General features: G+C 44.7%; 1 protein-coding gene and 1 non-coding gene across 2 annotated transcripts; both read left to right on the top strand.

Annotated features, from left to right (window-relative positions):
* The first annotated feature begins 9,641 nt into the window (after positions 1-9,641).
* rpl29 (ribosomal protein L29) lies at positions 9,642-15,221 on the top strand. Its single transcript, XM_072280318.1, has 4 exons — positions 9,642-9,716; positions 10,293-10,341; positions 10,434-10,498; positions 14,291-15,221. Exons 2-4 carry the CDS (start codon positions 10,305-10,307, stop codon positions 14,372-14,374), a joined length of 186 nt encoding a protein of 61 aa, XP_072136419.1. The 5' UTR covers positions 9,642-9,716; positions 10,293-10,304; the 3' UTR covers positions 14,375-15,221.
* LOC140211321 (small nucleolar RNA SNORA71) lies at positions 11,224-11,353 on the top strand. Its single transcript, XR_011889422.1, has one exon. It is a non-coding gene; the product is annotated as a small nucleolar RNA SNORA71 (small nucleolar RNA).
* Positions 15,222-26,560: the final 11,339 nt, after the last annotated feature.

Raw genomic sequence — 26,560 nt, forward strand, 5'->3', positions numbered from 1 at the left:
AATTTATAAACTACTTGAGTGAAACATCTTGCAGGACATCTCATAAGAGGAAACTTTTAGCTAGATTAACTAATTATTAATTTTTGAGAATAATAAACATACAAGAAATACTCAGCAAGTTAGGTGCCATCTGTGGAAAGTTTGATTACCCAGAGCACAGCTAAACATTGTGGAAGCCAGGTATTAGGTGAGTATGGGACTTAGTGCAGGAATAATCTCACTACAAAATATAGTATTTGGAATTTAACCAGTAGATTCTTTTACAGTGTTACTCCAAAGTAAATAAACTGCCTGCTTTTCAGTAACTGTAGCATGGGATTTTGATGGTGAGGTGCAAGTGAATAATACTTCAATATGTGTGGCATTTGAACATCATCCGGTGCTTAATGTAAGTGAGGCTGCTTCAGTTAAAGCTTATGAAATACTAATATTTAGATAAAAGTAGAAGAGACTATCTAACAGATTTTTGCAATCGGCCATAAACCGTTGACATAATATAAGTAGAAACTTAAGCAAATTTTTTAAAGATCAAGATTTGATAGGAATAGCAAGGTGGGAAATTTGTAATCTGTTCTCCTCAGCCGAAGGAAATCATTGTGGTGGTTCCTTACTGAGACATCACTAACTGTACTCCCTTCATCAATTCAAAGTGGGAATGAATGCACATTGCTCAATGTCTTTTCCAGTCAAGACAAGTTCATTGTCATTTAACTATATACCGTCAAACGAGACAATTTCCCCGGACCAGGGTGTAAAGCACAGTAGTACACATAACACACAATAACTAAGGAAAGTAAGAATTAAATCTACAGATGAATTACACATAGGTAAACAAAGTGCATAAATTAAATATTAAAAATAAAAGAAAATCTGCTGATGCTGGGAATCCAAGCAACATATTCAAAATGCTGGAGGAACTCAGCAGGCCAGGCAGCATCTATGGAAAAAAGTACAATCGAAGCCTCGGCCCGGCAGGGAGTTCAGAAGCCGAATGGCCTGAGGGAAGAAACTGTTTCCCATCCTGACCGGTCTTATCTCTACGCATCGGAGTCTTCTGCCTGATGGTAGAAGGTCAAAGAGGATGCTGGATGGATGGGTGGGGTCCTTGATAATACTAAGGGCCCTGTGTGCAGAGTGCTCTTGACAAATGTCCCCAATGGATGGTAGCAGACCCCTATGATCCTCTCAGCTGTTCTCACAGTTCATTGTAGACCCTTCCATAGCTTTAGTGAATGAAGTTCTCCGATGACTGACTGCAGCGAACCAAGACAACGTTCTGACATGGGCTGCTGACCAGGGCAGTTGCTCCACAGACGGTAACAGTGTGTTTGAGGAGCAGTGAGAGAGAGAGCAACTTTCTCTTGACATGCCAGAGTTTCATCCTTGCTGCGATCTCCACTGCCAGCATCCTGCAGATCACCCTTGACCAGAGGCGTAACTGAGCTAGCCGCATAAATATTGCCGGTGAGAGAGAGCCTGTCTGAGATACCGATGATCTGGTGCTGGACTGTAGTTTCCGATGGACACCAGATCAAGGTCCCTTAGGGGGCTTTTGTTATTGCTTGCATGGTGGGGAGAGGGGTCAGTGCTCCTGCTGGCACAAGAGGTGGGGGGCAGAGGGGGAGAGTTGATGTTTCTGCTGCTGCTTGTGCATGGGGGGGGAAGAGGTTTCTGATGTTTCTATTATTCGGTCTATGGGGTTTCTTGTTTTGTCGATGTCTATGAAGAGTAAGAATTTCAGGTTGTATACTATATACATTCTCTGATCTTAAATTGAACCATTTAATAGAAGAGCAAGTTAGATCTGAAGAAAATGTGATTCTTGTCACCCCAAAGTCTTTTCAGCGTGAACAGGAAACTAATCAGGAATACGATTAAGCACTGTCCACTTCTCGAATGCGCGCTGCTCCAGCAACGGTGAAGGGTGCTGCATTGGCACAGCATGCAGAGTTGCTGCTGCACGGCTCCAGAGACTCTGGTTCAAGCCTGACCACAAGCCTTGTTTGTGTGGAGTTTGTACCATCTCCCTGGAGCTTTTCACCAGACATCCTGTTTCCTTCGACAAGCCGATGTGCTGTTACGTTCTCCAATTATGAAGCGAGTGGTAGGAAAGGAAGCGGGTTACGGCTGGGAGTGTGAGACAGGGACTGTTCTGGTGGGTTATGACTGGGAGTGTGAGACAGGGACTGCTCTGGTGGGTTATGACTGGGAGTGTGAGGCAGCGACTGCTCTGGTGGGTTATAGCTGGGAGTGTGAGACAGGGACTGCTCTGGTGGGTTATGACCGGGACTGTGAGGCAGCGACTGTTCTGGTGGGTTATGACTGGGAGTGTGAGACAGGGACTGTTCTGGTGGGTTATGACCGGGAGTGTGAGACAGGGACTGCTCTGGTGGGTTATGACCGGGAGTGTGAGACAGGGACTGCTCTGGTGGGTTATGACTGGGAGTGTGAGACAGGGACTGCTCTGGTGGGTTATGACCGGGAGTGTGAGACAGGGACTGCTCTGGTGGGTTATGACTGGGAGTGTGAGGCAGCGACTGCTCTGGTGGGTTATAGCTGGGAGTGTGAGACAGGGACTGCTCTGGTGGGTTATGACCGGGACTGTGAGGCAGCGACTGTTCTGGTGGGTTATGACTGGGAGTGTGAGACAGGGACTGTTCTGGTGGGTTATGACCGGGAGTGTGAGACAGGGACTGCTCTGGTGGGTTATGACCGGGAGTGTGAGACCGGGACTGCTCTGGTGGGTTATGACCGGGAGTGTGAGACAGGGACTGCTCTGGTGGGTTATAGCTGGGAGTGTGAGACAGGGACTGCTCTGGTGGGTTATGACCGGGAGTGTGAGACAGGGACTGCTCTGGTGGGTTAGGACTGGGAGTGTGAGACAGGGACTGCTCTGGTGGGTCATGTCTGGGACTGTGAGACAGGGACTGTTCTGGTGGGTTATGACTGGGAGTGTGAGACAGGGACTGTTCTGGTGGGTTATGACTGGGAGTGTGAGACAGGGACTGTTCTGGTGGGTTATGTCTGGGACTGTGAGGCAGGGACTGCTCTGGTGGGTTATAGCTGGGAGTGTGAGACAGGGACTGCTCTGGTGGTTTATGACCGGGAGTGTGAGACAGGGACTGCTCTGGTGGGTTATAGCTGGGAGTGTGAGACAGGGACTGCTCTGGTGGGTTATGACCGGGAGTGTGAGACAGGGACTGCTCTGGTGGGTTATGACCGGGAGTGTGAGACAGGGACTGCTCTGGTGGGTCATCGCTGGGAGTGTGAGACAGGGACTGCTCTGGTGGGTTATAGCTGGGAGTGTGAGACAGGGACTGCTCTGGTGGGTTATTGCTGGGAGTGTGAGTCAGGGACTGCTCTGGTGGGTTATGACTGGGAGTGTGAGACAGGGACTGTTCTGGTGGGTTATGACTGGGAGTGTGAGACAGGGACTGCTCTGGTGGGTCATCGCTGGGAGTGTGAGACAGGGACTGCTCTGGTGGGTCATCGCTGGGAGTGTGAGACAGGGACTGCTCTGGTGGGTTATGACTGGGAGTGTGAGACAGGGACTGCTCTGGTGGGTCATCGCTGGGAGTGTGAGACAGGGACTGCTCTGGTGGGTTATGACTGGGAGTGTGAGACAGGGACTGCTCTGGTGGGTTATGACTGGGAGTGTGAGACAGGGACTGTTATGCTGGGTTAGGACTGGGAGTGTGAGACTGAGGGACTGTTCTGGTGGGTTATGACTGGGAGTGTGAGACAGGGACCGTTCTGGTGGGTTATGACTGGGAGTGTGAGACAGCGACTGCTCTGGTGGGTTATAGCTGGGAGTGTGAGACAGGGACTGCTCTGGTGGGTTATTGCTGGGAGTGTGAGTCAGGGACTGCTCTGGTGGGTTATAGCTGGGAGTGTGAGACAGGGACTGCTCTGGTGGGTTATTGCTGGGAGTGTGAGTCAGGGACTGCTCTGGTGGGTTATTGCTGGGAGTGTGAGTCAGGGACTGCTCTGGTGGGTTATGACTGGGAGTGTGAGACAGGGACTGTTATGCTGGGTTAGGACTGGGAGTGTGAGACTGAGGGACTGGGAGTGTGAGACTGAGGGACTGTTCTGGTGGGTTATGAGTGGGCGTGTGAGACAGGGACTGTTCTGGTGGGTTATAACTGGGAGTGTGAGACAGGGACTGTTATGCTGGGTTTAGGACTGGGAGTGTGAGACAGGGACTGCTCTGGTGGGTTATGACCGGGAGTGTGAGACGGGGAATGCTCCGGTGGGTTATGGCTGAGAACGTGAGATTGAGGGACTGCTCTGAGAGTTGGCGTTAACATGAAAGGACACATGTCCACTTCGGTGTCTGTAACATGGAAGGCCAGTTTATTTGCTAGTGAAAAGCCACTTTTACCGTGCCAGTCATCAATTGGCCCTTTTGAAGGATGCCCCTGCTCTTTCCCTTTGGGTGTCTTGTGGGCCACGGCACCAGTGTCAGGTTTCAGGCACCGCAGGTACTCCGGGATCTTCACAGGAGTTCACGGTCAGTGCTGAAGAACCACTGGGAAAGTATGCTGCAGGTATAGAAGGCCACACATGCACACTTAGCTAAAAGTATCTTGCTTTGTTGAACGTTTAGTGCTATATTTGTGTCGCTTGGGGAAACTTACTGAGTTATCAATTGAGTTTGAAGTGTTACTGCATGTTTAGTATCATAATTTGAGCAACTTAGGGTAGCTTAGGTGTTTGGTCAAATGTTTCTCTGCCTGTAAATAGATGGTTAATGTATTATGTAATCAGTGTCTTCTGTCAGACCTACCCAACTTGTGAACCTGCTTCCTCGTAAATAGTAGAGCGTGATATGGCCTGATAAAAATTGTGCTAGATTGGCATCACATCGACTCTCCCGAACGTTCACATTCTGCCCGTGGGTACTCTGTCACCCATAAGCAACACACACAGCGTGCCGAAGGAACTCAGCAGGTCAGGCAGCACCTATGGAAATAAACAAGCAGCCGACGTTTCAGGCCGAGACCCTTCTGCAGGACAGAGAGGGAAGGGGGGAGACACCAAAATAAAAAGGTTGCGGGAAGGGAGGGAGACCAGCTGGAAGGTGATGGGTGAAGCCTGGTGGGTGGGGAAGGTCAAGAACTGGAGAAGTAGGAATCTGATTGGAGTGGAGAGTGGACCGTAGGAGAAAGAGGGGGAGAAAGGGACCCAGTGGGGGAGGTGGTAGGCAGGTGGGAAGAGGTCACAGCTCAGAGTAGGGAATACAGGAAGCGGGAAGGGGAAGGATTTTTTTTTACCAGAAGGGGAAATCGATATTCATGCCATCAGATTGGAGGCTCCCCAGATGGAATGTAAAGTGTTGCTCCTCCACCCTGAGGGTGGCCTCAACTTGGCACAAGAGGAGGCCGTGGAGCGGCATGTTGGAAAGGGAATGGGAATCAGAATTAAAATGTTTGGTCACCGGGAAGTTCCACATGTGGTGGATGGAGCGGAGGTGCTCGATGAAGCATCGCTCAGTTACGACGGGTCTCACCAGTGGAGAGGTGGCTGCATCGGGAGCACTGGAGTAGGCGACCCCAGCTGAAGTGACAGATCCGTAAGTAAGATGTCTTGGCGGGGGGAGAGGGGGCTCTGCCAGCAACTCCCAAATCTGCAAACTCTACGACTAAGCTAAGGACAAGGATGTCAAAAATTTGTCATCAGCAGTTTGTTTCATGCCCTGGCACTCCCTCCTCAACGGCTTTCTACAAGAACCTTTACCAAAGGGAGATGGCTCACATCGAATCTGGAGATCACCACTTCAGAGATCTCAGCTGGAAGCATCCTTATTTTCCAGGGGCAAGTCTGATCTGAGTCTTTTTCCCCACTGACATCAGGTTCTTGAACCAGACTGTAAAACCATAACGGCCAAACAGTATCTAAAGAAAGAGTACAATCGAAGTTTCAGGTCGAAACCCTTCGGAGGACCGGAGGAAAGAAGCTGGAAGTAGATTTAAAAGGTGGGAGAGGGAAGAGAGAAGCACCAGGTGATGGGTGAAACCTGGAGGGGGAGGGATGAAAGTAAAGGGTTGCAGACATCCCACCCTGCAAAAACTCATTTCAGGGAGGTAGCACCGCCACCCCTGCCTCCCGCAACCCCATATTCCACCCCACCATCGACCTCCAAGGGTGTATGTAGACAGGACATTTGATTATGAAAGAACACAACAATTTATTTGATCACATTTTGAAACTATTTACACACACACACACACACACATACACACACACATATATATATATATTCATTCCTTGTTGAGTATTTTGTTGGCAGTCTCAATGCTAATAGCTAAATGCTAATGCAAATAGCTTTTCCCTGTGCTTAGCCTCCCTGATATGTTGTGGTCCCTAAAAGAAATAAAAGCATAAAGTGTATCCTTATTATATTGTCTTATGCAGAAAATGTGACATTAAAATATGTACTTATATTATATTATCATGGAGTCCTTTTTTAATTCTATTACAACTTTAAGCAAGTCTACAGGGAGTTCGGCCTCATCACGTGGGACATCAATAGAGTAGCTCCTTAGCAGCTAGACAGCTAGTTTAAATAACGTTGGCTATGCTAATGAACGAATGACACCTGTTAAACTCACCTCAACATGTCTTTTACAGTCTTAACCCACCATGGACAATAGAAAAGTCAATGTTGCAAACAGCGCAGCGAGCAACACTGTCATTACCTTTGACCCCTATTAGGCAGGGGTACACTTTAGTGTAGTCTGGGGTGAAGTACATTTTATATTTTCTTTTTTTGGAACACTCTGCCATGCCACTGATGGACAATGAAAGAGAGAGAGAGAGAGGTCGACTGTAAAGCCCACCCACAGAGAAAACTGATAGGTCTACTTAGCACAAAGACAGACCAATCAGGATGCTCTCTCTGTCACCCTCTCGCTACATCTGTCACTCACTCTCTCTGTCTCTGTCTCTCTCTCTCCTCCTCTCGCTCACTCATTCTCAAAAAAATCAATTTCCGGGATATTGTATATAATTTGCAGGCGTCAGGGAGCCGCTATCAATATGCCGGAGACTCCTGGAACTTCTGGGAGAGGTGGGATGTCTGGAGTTGGGAACTTGATTAGTGAAAGAGGCAGAGGCCATGGAAGAAAGAAAAGGGGGGAGGAGCACCAGAGGGAGGCAATAGGCAGACAAGGAGAGAGGGAAAAGGGGATGGGAAATTGTGAAGGAGAGAGGTGTGGGGACATTACTGGAAGTTTGAAAAATTGATGTTCATGCCATCAGGTTGGAGGCTACCCAAATGGAACATAGGGTGTTGTTCCTCCAACCTAAATGTGGCCTCATCACGACTGTGGAGGAGGCTATGGATGGACATATCAGAATGGGAATAGGAAGTGGAACTCAAATGGGTGGCCACTGGGAGATCCCACTTTTTCTGGCATTTTGTGTGTGTTGCACGGATTTCCTGCATCTGCATATCTTTTCATTTGTAAAACCATAATACTGCGTTGGTCCATATATCATTAGGTTCCCCAACATGCATTTTTAAAATAATGTTTCTGCAGAGAATGGAAGGATATCTGAAGGAAGAAGGGGGATTGGAATTAATTTATTATTGTCACATGTACAGTGGAAAGATTGTCTTCCATACTGTTCATACAGATCAAATCATTACACAGTGCATTGAGCTAGAATAAGGTAAAGCAATAACTATGCAGAATAAAGTGTAAAAGGTACCGAGAAAGTGCAGGGCTGGTGACTGATAAAGTGCATAATCATAATGAGGTGGATTGTGAGATCAAGTGTCCATCTTATTGTACAGGAGGTCGGTACAAGAGTCTGGTAACAGTGGATAGAAGCTGTCCTTGAGCCTGTTAGTATGTGCTTTTAAGCTTTTGTATCTCCTTCCTGATGGAGATGGGGGAAGAGAGAATGTCCAGGGTGGATAGGGTCATTGATTATGCTGGCGAGAAGTGTGGACAGAATCCTTGAAATAGGCTGGTTCCCGTGATGTGCTGAGCTGTGTCCGCAACTTTCTGCAGTTTTCCGTGGTCACGTGCAGAGCAGTTGCCGTGCCGAGCTGTGATGCATGCAGACAGAATGCTTTCTGTGGTGCCTCGATAAAAATTGGTTGCCGGGGACGTGCTGAATTTCTTTAGCCTGCTGAGAAAGTTGGAGTGGGTTGGGGCTAAGCTCAATTAGTTTGGCACAAGGGTCTGTTCTAGGTGTACTCTGTCCCAAGTTATGTGCAATTTGTGTTGATTTGCATTTACTAACTTAAGTTTATATCAATTTTGATTTAGCCATTTTTTGCAGTGCATTGTGCTGTTGAGGTAAAAACAGACATCCCACCTCTCTCGGAAGTTCCGGGAGTCTCCCGCATATTAATAGTGGCTCCCTGATGCCCGCAAATTATATGCAATATCACGGAAATCAATTTTTTGAGAGCGAGAGAGAAAGCAAGCGAGAGCGACGAGAGAGAGAGCACGCGAGAGCGAGAGCAAGTAAGCAAGAGTGACCACGAGAGAGAGAGAGAGAGAGAGCGAGGAAGTGAGAGAACACGCCATGGGAGAGTATTCCAAAAAAAAGAAAATATAAAACGTATGTAACCCCAGACTACCCTAAAGTGTAACCCTGCCTAATAGGGGTCAAAATAATGACAATGTTGCTCGCTGCACTGTTTGCAACAGTGACTTTTCTATTGCCCATGGTGGGTAAAAATGTAAAAGACATGTTGAGGTGAGTTTAACAGGTGTCATTCATTCATTAGCATAGCTAACGTTATTTAAACTAGCTGGCTAGCTGCTAAGGAGCTGCTCTATTGCAGACATCCCATGTCTCCTGGAAGTTCCAGGAGTCTCCCACAAATTGATGGTGCTATCTCCCTGAAATGAGTTTTTGCAGGTTGGGATGTCTGTAAAAAGCAAATTTTCATTAAGTTCCCACAACTAGAATGTACACCCATTACAATAAACTTGATCTATTTCTCAAGCACAGTTGCACACACAAATGCTAGAGAAACTCCTCAAATCAGGCTGCATGTATGGAGGGAAATCAAGAAGCGATGTTTCAGGCCGAGAGCTTTCATTAGCTGTATTTCTCTCCATGGGTGTTGCCTGACCTGCTGAGTTCTTTCGCCATTTTGTGTGTGTTATTCTGGAGTTCAAAGTTCAAAGTAAATGTATCATTAAAGTACATACATGTCACCATTTACAACCCTGAGATCCCTCTTCTTGTGGACCTACTCAATAAATCCAATAAGGTAATAGAATCAGTGAAAGTTCACACCCAACAGGGCGGACAAAAAGTGTTCAAAAGACAACAAACTGTGCAAATAAAAAATAATAATACATAAATACGCAATAAATATCGAGAACATAAGATGAAGAGTACTTTAAAGTGAGTCCATAGGTTGTGGGAACAATTCAGAGAAGTTGAGTGAAGTTATCTTCACTGGTTCAAGAGCCTGATAGTTGGTCAACTCTTGGATGTGATTAGGAACTTTGTTAATACTTAAGCTGAATGAAATATTGCCAGCCGTAAACTGTCAGCATTGTGAACGAATGGGGCTGTGGAAAACAGTAAGTGCGCGTCTGACTTTGTACTTTTGTCCCGGCGGAACCTTCGCACCGGGTCCACGCCGCCGCCGGAAGAGAACACCGTCGGGGATATCCCGGCGTTCTCCGCACAGCACCTTCCTTTTCCGGTGGTGGGGCTGGCTGTGGAGTTGCTGGCGGGAGGTGAGTGAGTGAAATCCGCTTCCATCGGTCGCGATCGAGGCACCGGGCTCAGCGGCGAGGCGATGGGTGGCGGGGAGAAACCAGCAGGAATGAGTGACTTGGTGTCTTTCTCTGGTCCTGGGCCTGGGTAGCGAAAAGGTGGGGTTTAGAATCCGGCTGGTGAGTCGTTGGGCCTTCACTCAGGGATGGATACGGGGGCGAGAACCGGTGGGGTAGGTTGATTTTATGGGGATGGGGTTGAGAACCGGTGGGGTAGGTTGATTTTATGGGGATGGGGTTGAGAACCGGTGGGGTAGGTTGATTTTATGGGGGTATGGGGAGAGAACTGGTGGCATGGGTTGATTTTATGGGGAAAGAGAGTGAGAATGGAGGGAGTGGGTTGATTTTACGGGGAGGGGGTGAGATCTGGATGGGGTGGTTGATTTTTATGGGGATAAAAAGTAGAATGGGTTAATTTGGACATGAACATGTGAGGTTGGGATCATCTATCTACTCCCTCAGTCCTGGAGTGAAAACAATGTTGGTTGGTGGGGGTATTGCTGTTGGGTATGCTGATGTTCCTCCTCACTCTTGCAGGTCATTTGAGCCATGGCCAAGTCCAAGAATCACACCAATCACAATCAGTGTAAGTCCCATCTCTCTGCCTGTTGATCATCAGTTACTTTTCAGTCTGCTAAATCTTGTTTCCTAAACAAACAACTCTTCTGAATCTTGCAGCCCGCAAGTGGCACAGAAATGGGATCAAGAAGCCCAAGTCTTATCGATTTGAACCCCTAAAAGGAGTAAGTCTTTCTGTTCACGTGCTTGATATGTGTGGAGTAAAACTCTGGAGAGCCATAAGATAAAGATTGCAACCATATGACCATTGAGTCTCTGTGTCATTTTCACTACCATTCCTTAACCCAATGGTGCAATCCAGAGCCTCGAAAACCTTGTCTTTGTTGCATGTCACCCCTGTCTTAATGAATAATAATCTTGCCTCCAGCAAATCTGGAGTGTGTGGTTTCGAATCTTGAGATTCAAAAGTCCTGGGGTGCAGTAAAGGAGTGTGGCCTTAAGCCTATTGGTTTAGAGCAGGGGTTCCCAGCCTACTTTATGCCACGGACTCCCTACCATTAACTGAGGGGTCCTTGGACCCCTGGTTTAGAGGAAAGAGGTGGACCTGTTTGTCTTCTGAGGTGCTTTGAAAAAGAGCAGCAAAGATTTATTTGTAGCGTATGGGCTGCTATTTACCAGCACTGAAACACTATCTACTGAAACCAATTATCTGGTGATTATCACTGGTATTTGTGATTTGCAGGTTAGCCTTTTACAGCAGTACAGACTTCCTGAAATTTTTCAGTGGCATGAGGGTTTTAGGGATGCCATTATAAATGCAGACTAACCCTGTTACAAACGTTTTTAATAAGCCTACATGTTTGGGTAGCTACTCATATTGCCCTCACTGTTGTTGTACCTAGTTACCAATTACTTAGTGTTGTATGAAGGGAGTAAAAGGGTAGGATGTACCTGCATTCGAAAGTGATTTTGGTACTGACCGTTACCAGATCATTGATACTGCAGGGAAATTAAATCAAAAGAACTTCCCCGTGTTTATTGGGGCTGCAATCTCCATTAAACCTCGTAGATTTTGAACACTTTATTTTGAGTTGATTATTGGATTTTGCTTATTTTATGATGGTCTATTGTCATCATGTTAAATTTTATAGATTGTAAGCTTTGAATAATTTATTAATGTGTGCAAATATATGCTTCATGATTCCCTAAGATATTTTTCAGACTAGAATGTCTTTGGTATAGATATTTTCTTTGCTTTGCAACCTTTTAGTTAGAATACCTTCACTTGCACCACTTGAGTGTGTCTGGTATGATCTATCCAGTGTTTGACCCACCATAATGGACCCTTCTAACTCAATAGCATCTTTTCCACTTTTTCAACCCATTCTGTCTCTTAATAAACTACGCACATATATCCCCAATCTCATTTGTGTATCTCCTAGGGTTGTGCCCTCAATGTGGTCTCATTGTATTCTTGCCACAGTTACTATTTAACATACTACCTTACATACTCTTCCACTAGCCTAATAGTGTATTGGTCAAGTACTGTACTTAAGCATCACACAAAGTGCTGGAGGAACCCACCCTGCCGGTTCTCACCCCTGTTCCCCCAAAATCAGCCCACCCCACCCAGGAAGGGAGAAGAGGCCAGAATAAGAAGGTGGAGGAAGAGGAAGGAGTACAAGCTGACAGGTGAGAGGGAAGCTAGGTTGGTAGGGGAGAGAGTGAAGCTGGGAGGTGATAAGTGGAAGAGGCATTGGCTCAGGAAAGTGAGATATGGTAAAAGAAAATTTCCCTTTCGGCTCATAGCCTCTGCCAGCTTCCCTCAAATTTTTCTGTCTTCTCCCTTTCCTTCCAGTTCTGAAGTACCTCGGCCCAAACATCAACTGCTTATTTCCAGTCCCTCGATGCTGCCTAACCACCTGAGTTCCTCCAGCACTTGATGTATGTCACTCAAGATTTCCGGCTTCTGCAGAACCCCTTGTGTAGAATGTGCTCCTTGCTGTTCGTTGGCCTATCTAATTTTATCATTTGCGTTCAGAAGTTATACAGTACACCCAAGTGCAAGTAATTACTATCTTGAGGAAAGCTGGGAGGCTCTGTACCCTTAGCTTAAACCTGGCAAACACTGCTGCTTTCTGTTATTTTGCCACTTCTCTGTTAGTGTTTCAATCTTGGTTAAGTACTTGACCACCAAATAACTTGGAATCCATATGCATCATATCAGCTTCATTTCCCATATCTTTCTTTCCTGTTTTTTGTTAGAAAATTTAAGTCATGTAAGTTGGACACAATTGAACATTATTATGAACATTTGGAGAGGTAGATACGATAGGGTCTTTTAAGAGACCCCTGGATAGGTACATGGAGCTTGGAAAAATAGAGGACTATGTGTAACCCTGGGTAATTTCTAAAGTAAGTACATGTTCGGCACAGCATTGTGGGCCGAAGGGCCTGTGTTGTGCTGTATGTTTTCTGTTTTTAATTCATTTTTCACAAATCATGCCTTGACTGCTAATTTTGTCTCTTGTTTCCAGTGTTACCCAGGGTTAAGGTTATAAGCTGTGGTTATTGTGTTTATCCATACACCTTTTTTCCTTGTTCAGTAAAGGTGTAACATTTTCCATGCCTTGTGTCTGTCCCATTCGGAATCTTGAAGATGTTTGGAGGACTGTGGCCAAGCCTTCACACTTCCTTCAGAAACCTAGGTTTAATCCCATCAAGACCAGGCAGCTATCCCCTTTCAGAAAAGCCTTTCAATTCCTCCTCTCAATCAGTTTTCTTTGAGACTTCAGCAATTTTACGTTGTTAACAACTGATGTAAAGTACTCATTAATCGGAATCTGGTTTAGAATCACTGGCATATGTCGGTGTTGTATCTCAGCCATCCCCTCTGCTCTGAATAGGTTGTCTTTTAGATCTCTAGCCTCAAGTCTCCTTTTAAACTAAGCCATTTAAACTGCTTACTCCCATCAGCCTGCGTTATGACCATAGCCCTCCATGCCCACCATCCACATACCTATCCAAACTTCTGGTACATGTTGAAATTGAGGTCGCAACCACCACTTGCGCTGGTATCTTGTTCCACACTTTCACAACGCTCTGAATGAAGATGTTTTCCCTCATTTTCACTTTTCACCCTTAACCCATGATCTCTAGTTGTAGTCACACCCAGCCTTGGTGGAGTTTTCTGAACTCCCTGCATTCAGCTCAGTTCAGTCATGTCAACAACCAGGCATTGAAAAGCAGTTTTCTATGGTTATCTGTGGTGGTCTTGCTTTTAATATGTCTACCATGACCTTCATAGGGATGTATCTAGACCAGGTATTCCCAATCTATGGTCCATGGACTCCTGCTTAATGGTATTTGTCCAAGCAAAAAAAGGGCTGGGAATCCCTGATCTCGGCCAGACTTTATTTCTTATATCTTTCTTTCTTACATGAGGAGTAAAAATCTTAAGTCTCGGTCTGAATGTGCAATGTGAGAAATTAGAGTAATTTGCAATAAGTATTATGTACAGTAAGATGTGCAACAGAACAGCCTCCACCTTATCCTGCAATTGTAGAGTTTTGCTGACAAACTTTCTTTTCAGTTTATCTATTCTCATCCCATTGAAATTGGTCCTTCTCCAGTACCTATTCACCCTTTGGAGATTTCCATGGTTGTAGTGAATTGAAACAAGAATATAGTTTCAGGGCCTGAAGTTAACGGTTGTGAAAGGAAGACGCCAATGGATATCAAACTATTTTAAGGTGAACGGTTGGAATTTGTGGTGATTACTGGAGAACAGCACAGTTCAGTTTGGGGAAAAAGAGGCTTGAACCGGAGGATCTTTGCATGTCTGCTGGTTTCTGGGTTGATGTCTTTCATAGTTTAGAAAAGTCCAGCACACCAGAGCCATTTATATGAAGCTGTTATTCTTCATGGTCCTATTGACAATTAAATATGTTCAATCTTGAGGGAAAGCAAAACAGATCAGCTAAGATTAATACATTTTGATTGCATTTTTTTTTCAGGTTGATCCCAAGTTCCTAAGGAATATGCGGTTTGCCAAGAAGCACAACAAGAAAGGACACAAGAAAATAGAGGGCAAAAAATAAATTGGAAATCCCTGAGAACAGGACCAGCAGTTCACAAGCCAACATCTGCGGCCCTGAGATGGCAGCCAAGTGAAATGTGTAGTTTGAATTGTTCATTTTTAATAAAATCAAAGTGTCGAGAACTCCAATCTCTTCGCCTTTTCACTAAGATCTTTACAAAGGCCCTTAGCGTGATGAAAATTCATTCACTTGTGAAATTTGTCCCCTTGACTAGAGAGCTCATCTTCAATGTTTGTACACATTTACTATCACGTTGGGGTGCATTACTTCTCCATCTTCAAGGCTGTGCGGGTATGAAAAGAGAGTCCAATGCAAAGTCACTCTTGTGTACCCGGTCAAACATTTCTGAAGTGCTTTGGTGAAGGACAACAATGTAAATTGTTAAAACAAGCCAAAATCAGGATTTTTGTTTCAATTTGAGTTGTCTTACAACTTGATTTAATATTAAAGCATGTGTGTTGACTAATGACAATGTGGCAATATTTAGTGATTTGCATTCCTTAAATGTTCTTTTAAAGAAATTATTAAGCAGTGAGATCTATGTTACAAATTTGTGAAGAATTGAAAGCTGGGATGCTTCTAGTTCTATAACAACTTATGCACACTATCTTGGTGTTCATTAACTCAAGTTTTTAAATGGCTCTGAAAATTTGTGGCTAGTATTTCATAATTGATTTTGGGGAATCAGTGAATTTTGGCCATCTTTATATTTTTTAATATTCTTGGCACAAGAAACACTAAGGATTTTGTGTATTAAACAGAGCATAGCTCTTGCTACTGAAGAATAAGATGCAGATTCTTAGTGATTTGTTTATGGGATATGGCTTGATTAAAATACATAAGTTTACAGTTGTTTCTTTGTATTATTTTTGATGCTAATCTTGCGTATTGAAACACTACGGACAATTATTGGTGTGATCTTTTAAAGGCGTATGTGGCCAAACCATGAAAGAGGCATAGCGATGAAATAGTGCTAAGGCTCCAGGTCTTACCTGCCGTTTACAGAGTTTGAATATTCTCTTGTCAGCATCAATTCCCTCCCACCTATCATTTGCAAGTTTAAATGAACACCAGAGATAATGATTCAACACCAAGCACCTATATTAAAATATTTTAATTCCAGTGGTGATAGAACTTACCATTCTGACCTTGGTATAGATCACCCATTTTCCCCTGTGACGAGGTTTCCTCCAGGAACTGGGTTACAGTTCAGCTGTTACTGGTGCCTCATTGTTCTCTGAGTCGATAACACGTTTACGTCAGAGGCAGTGCCAAACAAGATGGAAGGTGTACTTGTGTTAATCTGAGAATTTGTAAAATGATGTGATGTTAATTCTACTGATGCCATTTCAGATGGGTAGATTGGTGAGAATTGTGAGCAAGTAGATTTTCACCTGTATCTTTGTTTACCACGTGCCTAACTCCCATTCAAAACCTGGAGATCTTGGTTGGCAATTCAGCACCACACAACTCCTGGTGGGAGTCTAATGTATTTTTTTAAATTTGAGAATACAGCACAGAAACAAGCCCCTTGGACCAAATTACATCTGTGACTATAACCTACCAACTCTTGGAAAGTGGAAGGAAACTGGAGTGGCCACAGGGAGAACATACAAATACCCTACAGACAGCGGCAACAATAAACAAGGGAAGCTATGTTATGGTAATGAATATGTTTTAGGTCTTTGCTGCTCTGTGTTCTTCCAAATGATACTTAACATGGAGCAGCACTGATACCTTGTGACTTAATGTGTTCAGTGCTGAATACTCCCCAACCATTCAGTGGCAGTTTTTATTTCACTGCCCTGCTCTCTATTGCACCAAAATAAACCAAGAGGTGACATGGGCTGGAAGGCACGATAAGCAACTGTGCCTACTGTATGTCAGGATGTTTCTTAATCAGTCTGGAAATTCTCCAAATATTGCCTCCAGGCCTCTGGTTGTGAGACATGCTTTATAAAAATGTATTGGGCTGATTATTCATTTTACTTGAGTTCCATGCTGAGTGGGTTGTTCAGTTTTATTTTTTTTCTCTCTGCCAAGTTAACACAGCTAATGCCCCAGATCACTTCTGCCAAGTTTTCCCCATTATATGTCCATTTAGTGAATTATATTTCATGTTTTTTTTAAAGATTCAGTGCACAATAGCCCTTTAAGCTGCACTGCCCAGCCACCCCCATTAACCCTACCCTAATCACGGGACAGTTTATAAACAAATGACCAATTATAAACAGGACCCAGGCTGTAAAAATAGGGGACAAGCTCTCCTCTGCAATCACTCTGAGCACCAATGCCCCACAAGGCTGTGTACCCAGCCCCACGCTGTACTCACTGTACACCCATGATTGATAGATAGACATACTTTATTGATCCCGAGGGAAATTAGGTTTTGTTACAGTTGCACCAACCAAGAATAGAGTATAAATATAGCAATATAAAACCATAAATAATTATGCCATATGGAAATAAGTCCAGGACCAGCCTATTGGCTCAGGATGTCTGACCCTCCAAGGGAAGAGTTGTAAAGTTTGATGGCCACAGGCAGGAATGACTTCCTATGATGCTCTGTGTTGCATCTCGGTGGAATGAGTCTCTGGCTGAATGTACTCCTGTGCCCAACCAGTACATTATGTAGTGGATGGGAGACATTGTCCAAGATGGCATGCAACTTGAACAGCATCCTCTTATCAGACACCACCGTCAGAGAGTCCAGTTCCATCCCCACAACATCACTGGCCTTATGAATGAGTTTGTTGATTCTGTTGGTGTCTGCTACTCTCAGCCTGCTGCCCCAGTACACAACAGCAAACATGATAGCACTGGCCACCACAGACCCGTAGAACATCTTCAGCATCGTCCGACAGATAAAGGACCTCAGTCTCCTCAGGAAATAGAGATGGCACTGACCCTTCTTGTAGACAGCCTGTTCTTTGACCAGTCCAGTTTATTGTCAATTCGTATCCCCAATTTGTGTAGTGAAGTTTCCATCGAACTCAATATATAAGTTTGCTGATGACACAACAATTGTAGGCCGTATCTCGGGTAATGATGAGTACAGAGAGGAAATTAAGAACCTGGTGGCATGGTGCGAAGACAATAATCTATCCCTCAATGTCAGCAAGACGAAGGAATTGGTTGTTGACTTCAGAAGCAGTAGTGGACCGCATGACCCCATTTACATCGGTGATGCGCAAGTGGAACAGGTCAAAAGCTTTAAGTTCCTCGGGGTCAATATCACAAATGTCCACTGCCAAGAAGGCCCAACAGCGCCTTTACTTCCTGAGGAAGCTAAGGAAATTTGGCCTGTCCCCTAAAACACTCACTAATTTTTATAGAAAAACCATAGAAAGCATTCTTCTGGGGTGCATCACAAACTGGTATGGAAGTTGTCCTGTCCAAGAGTGGAAGAAATTGCAGAAGATCGTGAACACAGCCCAGCACATCACACAAACCAATCTTCCATCCTTAGACTCACTTTACACAGCACACTGTTGGAGCAGTGCTGCCAGGATAATCAAGGACACGACCCACCCAGCCAACATACTTTTCGTCCCTCTTCCCTCCGGGAGAAGGCTCAGGAGCTTGAAGACTCATACGGCCAGATTTGGGAACAGCTTCTTTCCAACTGTGATAAGACTGCTGAACGGATCCTGACCCGGATCTGGGCCGTACCCTCCAAATATCCAGACCTGCATCTCGGGTTTTTTGCACTACTTTACTTTCCCTTTTCTACTTTTTATTTATGATTTATAATTTAAATTTTTAATCTTTACTATCGATTTGTACTCCAGGGAGCACGAAGAGCAGAATCAAATATCACTGTGATGATTGTACGCTCTAGTATCAATTGTTTGGCGACAATAAAGTATAAAGTATATTAAAGTAAAGTATTAACCTACTAACTGGACTGTGGGAGAAAACCGGAGCATCGGGAGAAAAATCCACGCATTCCGCAGGGAGGATGTGCAAGTCCTTACAGATGACGTATCCTTATGGATCAACTTCCATGATGCGTTTTCTTGGTGGGTGTGGGGAGCTTACATTTAGTTCCCCATGAACTTTCTGGCCTGTGTTTTAGTTGGTAATTGCTTTGGTTTGTAACAAAGGAGGAAGGGCCATTTAGAGAAAGTTTGTTTTTTATCTAGATGGTTTAATGTGATTGATTAATCGCCTGCTAATTACATGAAAGCATTCCAGTCTCAACACTGCAAATCCAGTGGACAAACATAATAAAGGAAGTTTAGTGCTTGAAAGCCATTATCTCCAACAAATTTTATGAAACACATAAGGGGATGTTTGGTTTTTTTTCTTACCATGTGACTAGTTCCTTCCTGCCTGCACGCTCTCAAGATACTGAGAAAGTTTTGTTCTTGAACAAGTTGAAATGATTGCAGAAATATTTCTCCTGTGAGTGCTAACTTCTTTGTTAGCCAGGCCAATATTCATTTTGTATGCTATGAAGACCATTCAGAAAGAGAAATTCATAATCGAGAGGTTGGCTTGTTCAAGTTTGTTACTAGAAACTCTCCGCGATTCATTTTACTGCAGGCATTCACAGGACCAAAGAAATACTACAGAATGTTATAAAAATCTACACATAAAGACTGTCAACCAATGTGCAAAAGAACAACTGCAATAAAAATATTGACAATGTAATTTGTAAAGAGTCTTTGAAACTGAGTCTGTAGGTCGAATAAACAGTTCAGAGTAGTGGTGAATGAAATTATCCTCGTTGGTTCAGGATTGTAACTTCTTGAACTTTTTGGTGAGGGACCTAATGCTTCTGCAATAAGAATTAGTCCAGAAATGAAGGGGTTAATGTATGAGGAGCACTTGGTGGCTCTGGGCCTGTACTTGCTGGAGTTTAGAAGAATTAAGGGGGAATCTCATTGAAACCATAAGACTATAAGAGATTGGAGCAGAGTTTGGCAATTGTATTATTGAGTCTGCCCTGCCATTTCATCATGGCTGGCCACTTTCCCTCTCAATTCCTTCTCCCTATAACCTTTCACACCCTGATTAATCAAGAACATATCAACCTCCACATTAAATATGCCCAATGACCTGGCCTCCACAGCCACTTGTGGTAACAATTTCCATAGATTAATTACCTTCTGGCTACAGGAATAACTCCTCATCTCAGTTCTAAATGGACGCTCCTCTGTTCAGAGATTGTGCCCCCTGGTCCTGGACACCCCCATCATAGGAAACATCCTCTCCAATCTATTCTATTTAGGCATTTCAATGAGATTTTACTGCACCACACCCGCCCCATTTTTCCAAATTCAAGTGATTACAGGCACAGAGCAATCAAACACTCCTCATACATTAACCCTTTCATTTCTGGAATCATTTTTGTGAACTGAACCCTCTCCAATATCGGTGCATCCTTCCTAAGATAAGGGGCCCAGTACTCCAAGTGAAGCTTCACCAATGCCTTTTAAAGTCTCAACATTACACCCTTGCTTTTGTATTCTAGTCCTCTTGAAATGAATGCTAACATTGCATTTGCCTTCCTCACCACCGATTCAATCTGCAAATTAACCTTTAGGGAATCCTGCACGAAGACTCCTAAGTCCCTTTGCACCTCAGATTTTTGAATTCTCTACCCATTTAGAAAACCATTGCGTCTTCTACCAAAGTCCATGACCACACACTTCCCAACACTGTATTCCATCTGTCACTTCTTTGTCCATTCACTTAGTCTGTCCAAGTCCTCCTGCAGCCTTTCTGCTCTCTCAACACTCCTTGTCCTAACTTCATATCGTCCACAAACTTGGCCACAAAGCTATCGATTCCATTATCCAAATCATTGACATATAGTGTAAAACGAAGCGATCCCAACACTGACCCTGCAAAACACCACTAGTCACTAGCAGCCAACCAGAAAAGGCTCCCTTTATTCCCACTTTTTGCCTCTTGCCTGTCAGCCACTGCTTTATCCATGCTAGTATCTTTCCAGTAATAACATGGGCTCTTCTGTAAATCCGACATACACAACATCCACCAATTCTGCTGTGTCTATCCTGTATGTTATTTCCTTGAAGAATTCCAATAAATTTGTAAAGCAAGATTTCCCTTTAAGGAAATTTTATCACATACCTTCAAGTACCCTGAGACCTCATCCTTAATCGAATCCAACATCTTCCCAACCACCGAGGTCAGGCTAACTCACCTATAATTTCCTTTCTTCTCCCTCCCTCCCTTCTTGAAGAGTGGAATGACACTTGCAATTTTCCATTCCTCCGGAACCATGGCAGAATCTGGTGATTCCTGAAAGATCATTATTAATGCCTCCACAAACTCCCCAGCCACCTCTTTCAGAACCCTGCGGTGTAGTCCATCTGATCCAGTTGACTTACACCTTCGGGCCTTTCTGCCTCCCAAACACCTACTCCCTATTAATAGCTAGATGGGGAGGTACAGGTGCCTGAAGGCACACTCTCAATGTTTCATGAACAGTTTCTTCCCCAGATTTGTGAATGGATTATGAACTCATTGTAATTTAGAATCACAGACACTACAGCACTGAAACAGGCCCTTTGGCCCATCTAGTCCATGCTGAGCTATTTAATCTGCCTAGTCCCATCGACCTGCACCAGGACCATCGCCCTCCATAGCCCTACCATCTATGTACCTCTCCAAACTTCTCTTAAACATTGAAATCGAGCGTGCATGCGCCACTTGTGCTGGCAGCTCATTCCACACTCTCACGGCCCTCTGAGTAAAGAAGTTTCCCTTCATGTTCCCCTTGAACTTTTCACCTTTCACTCTTAACCCATGACCTCCAGCTGTAGTTCCACCCAACCTCAGTGGAAAAAAGCCTGCTTGCATTTGCCGCATCGATACCCCTCGTAATATCGTATACCTCCAGTGATAATAAACCTGATTCTGATTATATTTAAAGTTTAGGTTTTTAGGTCGGTCATTAGTAAGTGTGTGTGGGCACGTGGCCAAATGGTTAAGGCATTCGATTAGCGATCTGAAGGTTGTGAGTTCGAGCCTTGGCTGAGGCAGCGTGTTGTGTCCTTGAGCAAGGCACTTAACCACACATTGCTCTGTGACGACACTGGTGCCAAGCTGTATGGGTCCTAATGTCCTTCCCTTGGACAACATTGGTGTCGTGGAGAGGGGAGACTTGCAGCATGGGCAACTGCTGGTCTTCCACACAACCTTGCCCAGGCCTGCGCCCTGGAGAGTGAAGACTTTCCAGGCGCAGATCCATGGTCTCGCAAGACTAACGGATGCCTTTACTAGTAAGTGTGTCAAGGGTTGCAGGTGAAGACTGAAGAATGAGATTGAAAGGAATAATAAATCAGCCATGATCAAATGATAGAGCAGACTTGATAAGCAAAGTAGCCTAATTCTGCTCCTATATCTTAGCTATTCTGTACTTTCTGTCCGAAGTTAGTTGTCAGAAGAGGCCAAGGTGGGGATCTTCAATGATGGATGCTGTTTTCTTGCGTCAGCATTCCATGTAAATGTACTCAATAGTAGGGAGAACTTTGCCTGTGATGGACTGGCCCATAGAACCACTTTCTCTATTCTGTTCCATTCCTGGGCATTGGTGCTTCCTTTCCAAGCCAGGAAACTCTCAACTGGCAGTCAGATTAGACAACACCTATTACCCTGTAGGTAGTTAGGCTGTTGGCAACTCCAGCTTATTTCGTGCCTATGAAGTGGGAAAAGATTCCACACTGTGTCACATGGGCATATTCAGACAAAGTTTGACATCAAGCACGAAAAGAGCATCCTGACTGGCTGCATCACTGCCTGGTATGGGAACTGTACCTCCCTCAATCGCAGGACCCTGCAGAAATGGTGCAGACAGCCCAGTGCATCTGTAGGTGTGAACTTCTCACTATTCAGGACATTTACAGAGGCAGGTGCGTAAAAAGGACCCGAAGGATCATTGGGGACCCGAGTCACCCCAACCACAATCTGTTCCAACTGCTGCTATTTGGGGAATGGTACCGCAGCATAAAAGCCAGGGCCGACAGGTTCTGGGACAGCTCCTTCCACCAGCCCATCCCAGACTGATGAATTAATGCTGACACTGTTGTATTTCTATGTTATATTGACTGTCCTGTTGTACATACTATTTATTACAAATTACTATAAGTTGCACATTGCACACTTAGACAGAGACGTAACGTAAAGATTTTTACTCCTCACGTATGTGAAAGATGTAAGAAGTAAAGTCAAGTCAATTCAAAACAGGGCTCATAACCAACAGGTTAATCTGGAAAGGAAATGCTGCATGGATCTATGCCACAAAGATCATGTCTAAGATACCAAGGTTGCCAAGAGTAAAGAAAATTAAATATACATATATATTAAAGTTAGATAATCTGGGAAAAAAGACACAAGGGTGAAACTAGCTGCCTTTATCTCATATAGTAACTTTTTGAGGAAATATTTTCAAACAATATGGTTTGAATCTTGAACTCACTGCCTGAATGGACAGAAACAGAGGTTACCACAGCAACTAAAACCCTTCTGAGGAAGCACCTGAATACTGTAGTCCTGAAGAAGGGCCTGCCGTCTGAAACGTCGACTGTTTATTCATTTCCATCGATGCTGCCTGACCTGCTGAGTTCCTCTAGCATTTTGTGTTTGTTGCTCTGGATTTCCAACACCTGCAAAATTTCTGGTGTTTATGAATAAATTAAAAAATAGATTATTTACCAAGTGCTGGTAAGTAAGATTCACCCAACTGAGAAGTTGATGGTAGTCATCGACATAATGGGCCAAGGCCCTGCATTCTTAAATTATTTGTAAGGTCATTGTCCTATTCACGTGATTCACATGAAAGAAAATCGTCTTTTGTACTTATGCAAATATAATTTTAATTACATCACTCTAGCAGTCTGCTTCTGTGCTGTATGTCTTTATGACTGTATCTAGCACAGATATGATGTGACAAATGCACCACCACCCCCTGCAGTATTATATTGCACTTAGTGGCCATTTTATTAGGCACATCAATAGAACTGCTCATTAAGGCTAACCGGTCAATCATTGACAGCAGCTCAAAGCGTAAAAGCACGCAGACAGAGGTTCAGTTATTGTTCAGACCAAACATCAGAATTGGGGACGAAATGTGATCGAAGTGACTTTGACTGTGGAATGATTGTTGGTGCCAAACGGGGTGGTGTGAGTTTCACGCACATCAGTTTCTAGAGTTTACAGAAATAGTGCGGAAAAACAAACAATGACATCCAGTGACTGGTAGTTCTGAGGGCGAAAACGCCTTGTTAGTGAGAGAGGTCAGAGGAGAACAGCCACACTGGTTCAAGCAGACAGGAAGCGGCAATAAATCAAATAACCACACAACAGTGGTTTGCAGAAGAACCACTCTAAACGCAGAACAGGTCCAACTGTGAAGGACTACAGCAGCAGCAGAAGACCATTAATGTACACTCAGTGACCATTTTATTGGGTAAAGTGGTCACAGAGAGTATATGCACGGTTCTAGTTGGTTTCAAAAGGACAACCTCTGTTCTGAGCCTTTTGAAAACCAGGTGCTAAACTGACCTAGCCTTGCTTTAGCAGTGACTTAGGTTAGGGCGCTTTGCACAAAACTCTGTTGAGGGCTTGATCTTGGTCCCGGTCCGGGTCCGAGTCCGAGCCAGTTTCTGCGGCGGACCCTGGGGGGCGCTGTCCGGCTGCAGCTCAATAGCCGGTAGCGAGGACCACGCGTTACGGAGGGAGATGAGTTTCGTTTTACTGAAACTGGAAGTTATATACCTTTACTTTCCATTTCATCATAACAGTGGGCGCTGGCCTCATAACTATGCATGTTAAAAAAAATACAGGCCCTTAAGTGACTCACGGAAACAAGAAAAATAACCAGAGGGTTGACACAAATCGTTGATTCAGGAGTGTGAGAGTATTAATATGCCCTGAACCCCCCCCCCCAAAAAAAATCTTAAGAGTTGGCCAGGCTTGTTGAGGGGGAAAAAGGGGTAACCTGCTGCGCTGTGCTGTCCCCGTTCAAAATCGGCACCACTCACACTCTGAGCCGCGGTTGTCCCGCACTCCCCGACACTGCGTGCCTCAGGAATGAGGAGAGCGGGGAGGTTGCCGGAGTGAATGGGAAAGGCAGAAAAGGTTGTGACCATTTAATCCCTCAAATCCATCCACCAACTTCACGGGTACAATGAAGAGAATGTTCATACAATTCATTACAACAGTGAGCAAGGTAGAACGAAGTAAAATAGCAACACTTGAACACAGAGGTTCCCAAATTTCTGCGACTCTGTAAGTAGAAATGCTGCCTACCTCCGCCCCTGAAGCGCGGGAAAATAACAAATAGGACAGTAATGCACAGGGACAGGCCATTCGGCCCACAATGTTGTGCCGACCTAGCTAAAAAGCAAATCAAAAACTCTCAAATACTAACCTCTCCGAGCAACACACACAAAATGATGGAGGAACTCAGCAGGCCAAGCAGTATCTATGGAAAAGAGTAAACAGTTGACATTTCGGGTTCATTTTAGGTCTCGGCCACCATACCATCCACCAACCTCTGAGTGAAAAACTTACCCCTCACACTCCGCTTGGACCTACCCCCTCTCACCTTAAATGCATGTCCTCTGGTATTAGACATTTCAACTCTGGGAAACAGATTCTTTCTGCCCACTCTATCTATGCCTGTCATAATCTTGTAAACCTCAATCAGCTCTCCCCTCAGCCTCTGACGGTCCATGGAAAACAATGAGGAAGGGATGGTCTGTGGGCAAAGAATATGGGCGTCCTTTGAGGAGGGTATGAAGAAATTTGAAGTGTAGATAAGGAGGTGCATGGATGATGCTGTGGAAATGGAAATTAGATAATCTTGGTGTAGAGTTGAAAGCTGAATTCTAGACATGTGACTTACCTCAGGCTATGTCCACACTAGACCGGTTATTTTGAAAACGTTGGTTTCGTGTAAAAATGATAGGTGTCCACACCAGATGTTTTTGAAAATACCTCCATCTACATTAAAATGGATATTTGGGTGAATCTCCTCCTACTGGGCACACGACATGTTTGGTGTCGAAGCTCGCTGTGAAAGTGCGCGTTTGTGTAGTTACAGACTAGAAAAACTTAAAAGGAAATTGCCAAACGACGGGCAGCTGTTGGCTCTCGCGCAGGAGGACTTAAGACTGAAAAAATACTGGAGCGTATGGAGGCAACCGACAGGGAGTTCACGGACAGTATGACCCGACTGACGACGAACATTGAAAAACTGACTAACTCTGTTGCATTAATAAAGCACCTTGTTAAATGTATAAAACATGTCTGCATCAGCGTTATCTTGTATTTCCATACAATGTTACATTAGGCTGTTACACGTCTATTGTCAGAGAAGTATTTGCCTGGCAGCTTCAGGAAGTGTGCCGGGAGCAACTTCAGGACCTGTTTATGGCCTTTGTCGACCTCTCCAAAGCATCTGACACTGTACAAAGAGAGCTCTTATGGGATGTCCTTCTCAGGTTTGGCTGTCCCAATAAATTTGTTAACATCTTCTGCCAGTTCCACAATGGAATGACTGCTCAGGTGACCATAGGAGGACAAGAGTCCGAGCCCTTCCTTGTACGCACAGAGGTGAGGAAGGGGTGTGTGCTAGCACCAATGCTCTTTAACACCTTCTTGTGTGTTACCAAGCTTCTCCACAACGAGATTGAAGACAGCAGCGGTGTGGCAGTGGACGTCAGATTAGATGGCAACCTCTTTGACATCAGGAGGCTCCACGCAGCCACCAAACTTTGTAGAGAGCGGGTCCTGGAGCTGCAGTATGCAGACGACTGTGCTCTTGTGGCCCATACTCCGGAGGATCTTCAGACTGTCCTTGCTGTGGCGGTGAGAGCGTACAGCAGGATGGGGCTGACTGTCAGTACCACCAAGACAGAAGTGGTTTGCCAATGGAGTACCAGTGTCCCACCCACTCTACCTGCCTTCACTGTTGGTGACGAAAAGCTGTCAGTAGTGCCATCTTTCAAATATCTGGGGAGCATTCTCTCTGAGGATGGCGGCACTGACAACGACATCCAGAGCCGCATTAAACAGGCATCAGCTGCCTTTGGGAGACTTCGGCGTAGAGTCTTTCAGAACAGGAGCCTTCATCCCTCCACAAAGGTCACCGTATACCAAGCGGTCTGTGTCACCACCCTCCTTTATAGCTGTGAAGCTTGGGTAACC

Source organism: Mobula birostris, chromosome 16 (assembly GCF_030028105.1).
Source record: "Mobula birostris isolate sMobBir1 chromosome 16, sMobBir1.hap1, whole genome shotgun sequence".
Taxonomy (NCBI): Eukaryota; Metazoa; Chordata; class Chondrichthyes; order Myliobatiformes; family Myliobatidae; genus Mobula; species Mobula birostris.

Excerpts from the sequence above, each read along its gene's own strand:
- rpl29 (XM_072280318.1), top strand. The coding sequence starts at position 10,305 with ATGGCCAAGTCCAAGAATCACACCAATCACAATCAGT. Across the intron at positions 10,342-10,433 it reads TCACACCAATCACAATCAGT|CCCGCAAGTGGCACAGAAAT; the intron begins GTAAGTCCCATC and ends TGAATCTTGCAG. Across the intron at positions 10,499-14,290 it reads GATTTGAACCCCTAAAAGGA|GTTGATCCCAAGTTCCTAAG; the intron begins GTAAGTCTTTCT and ends TTTTTTTTTCAG.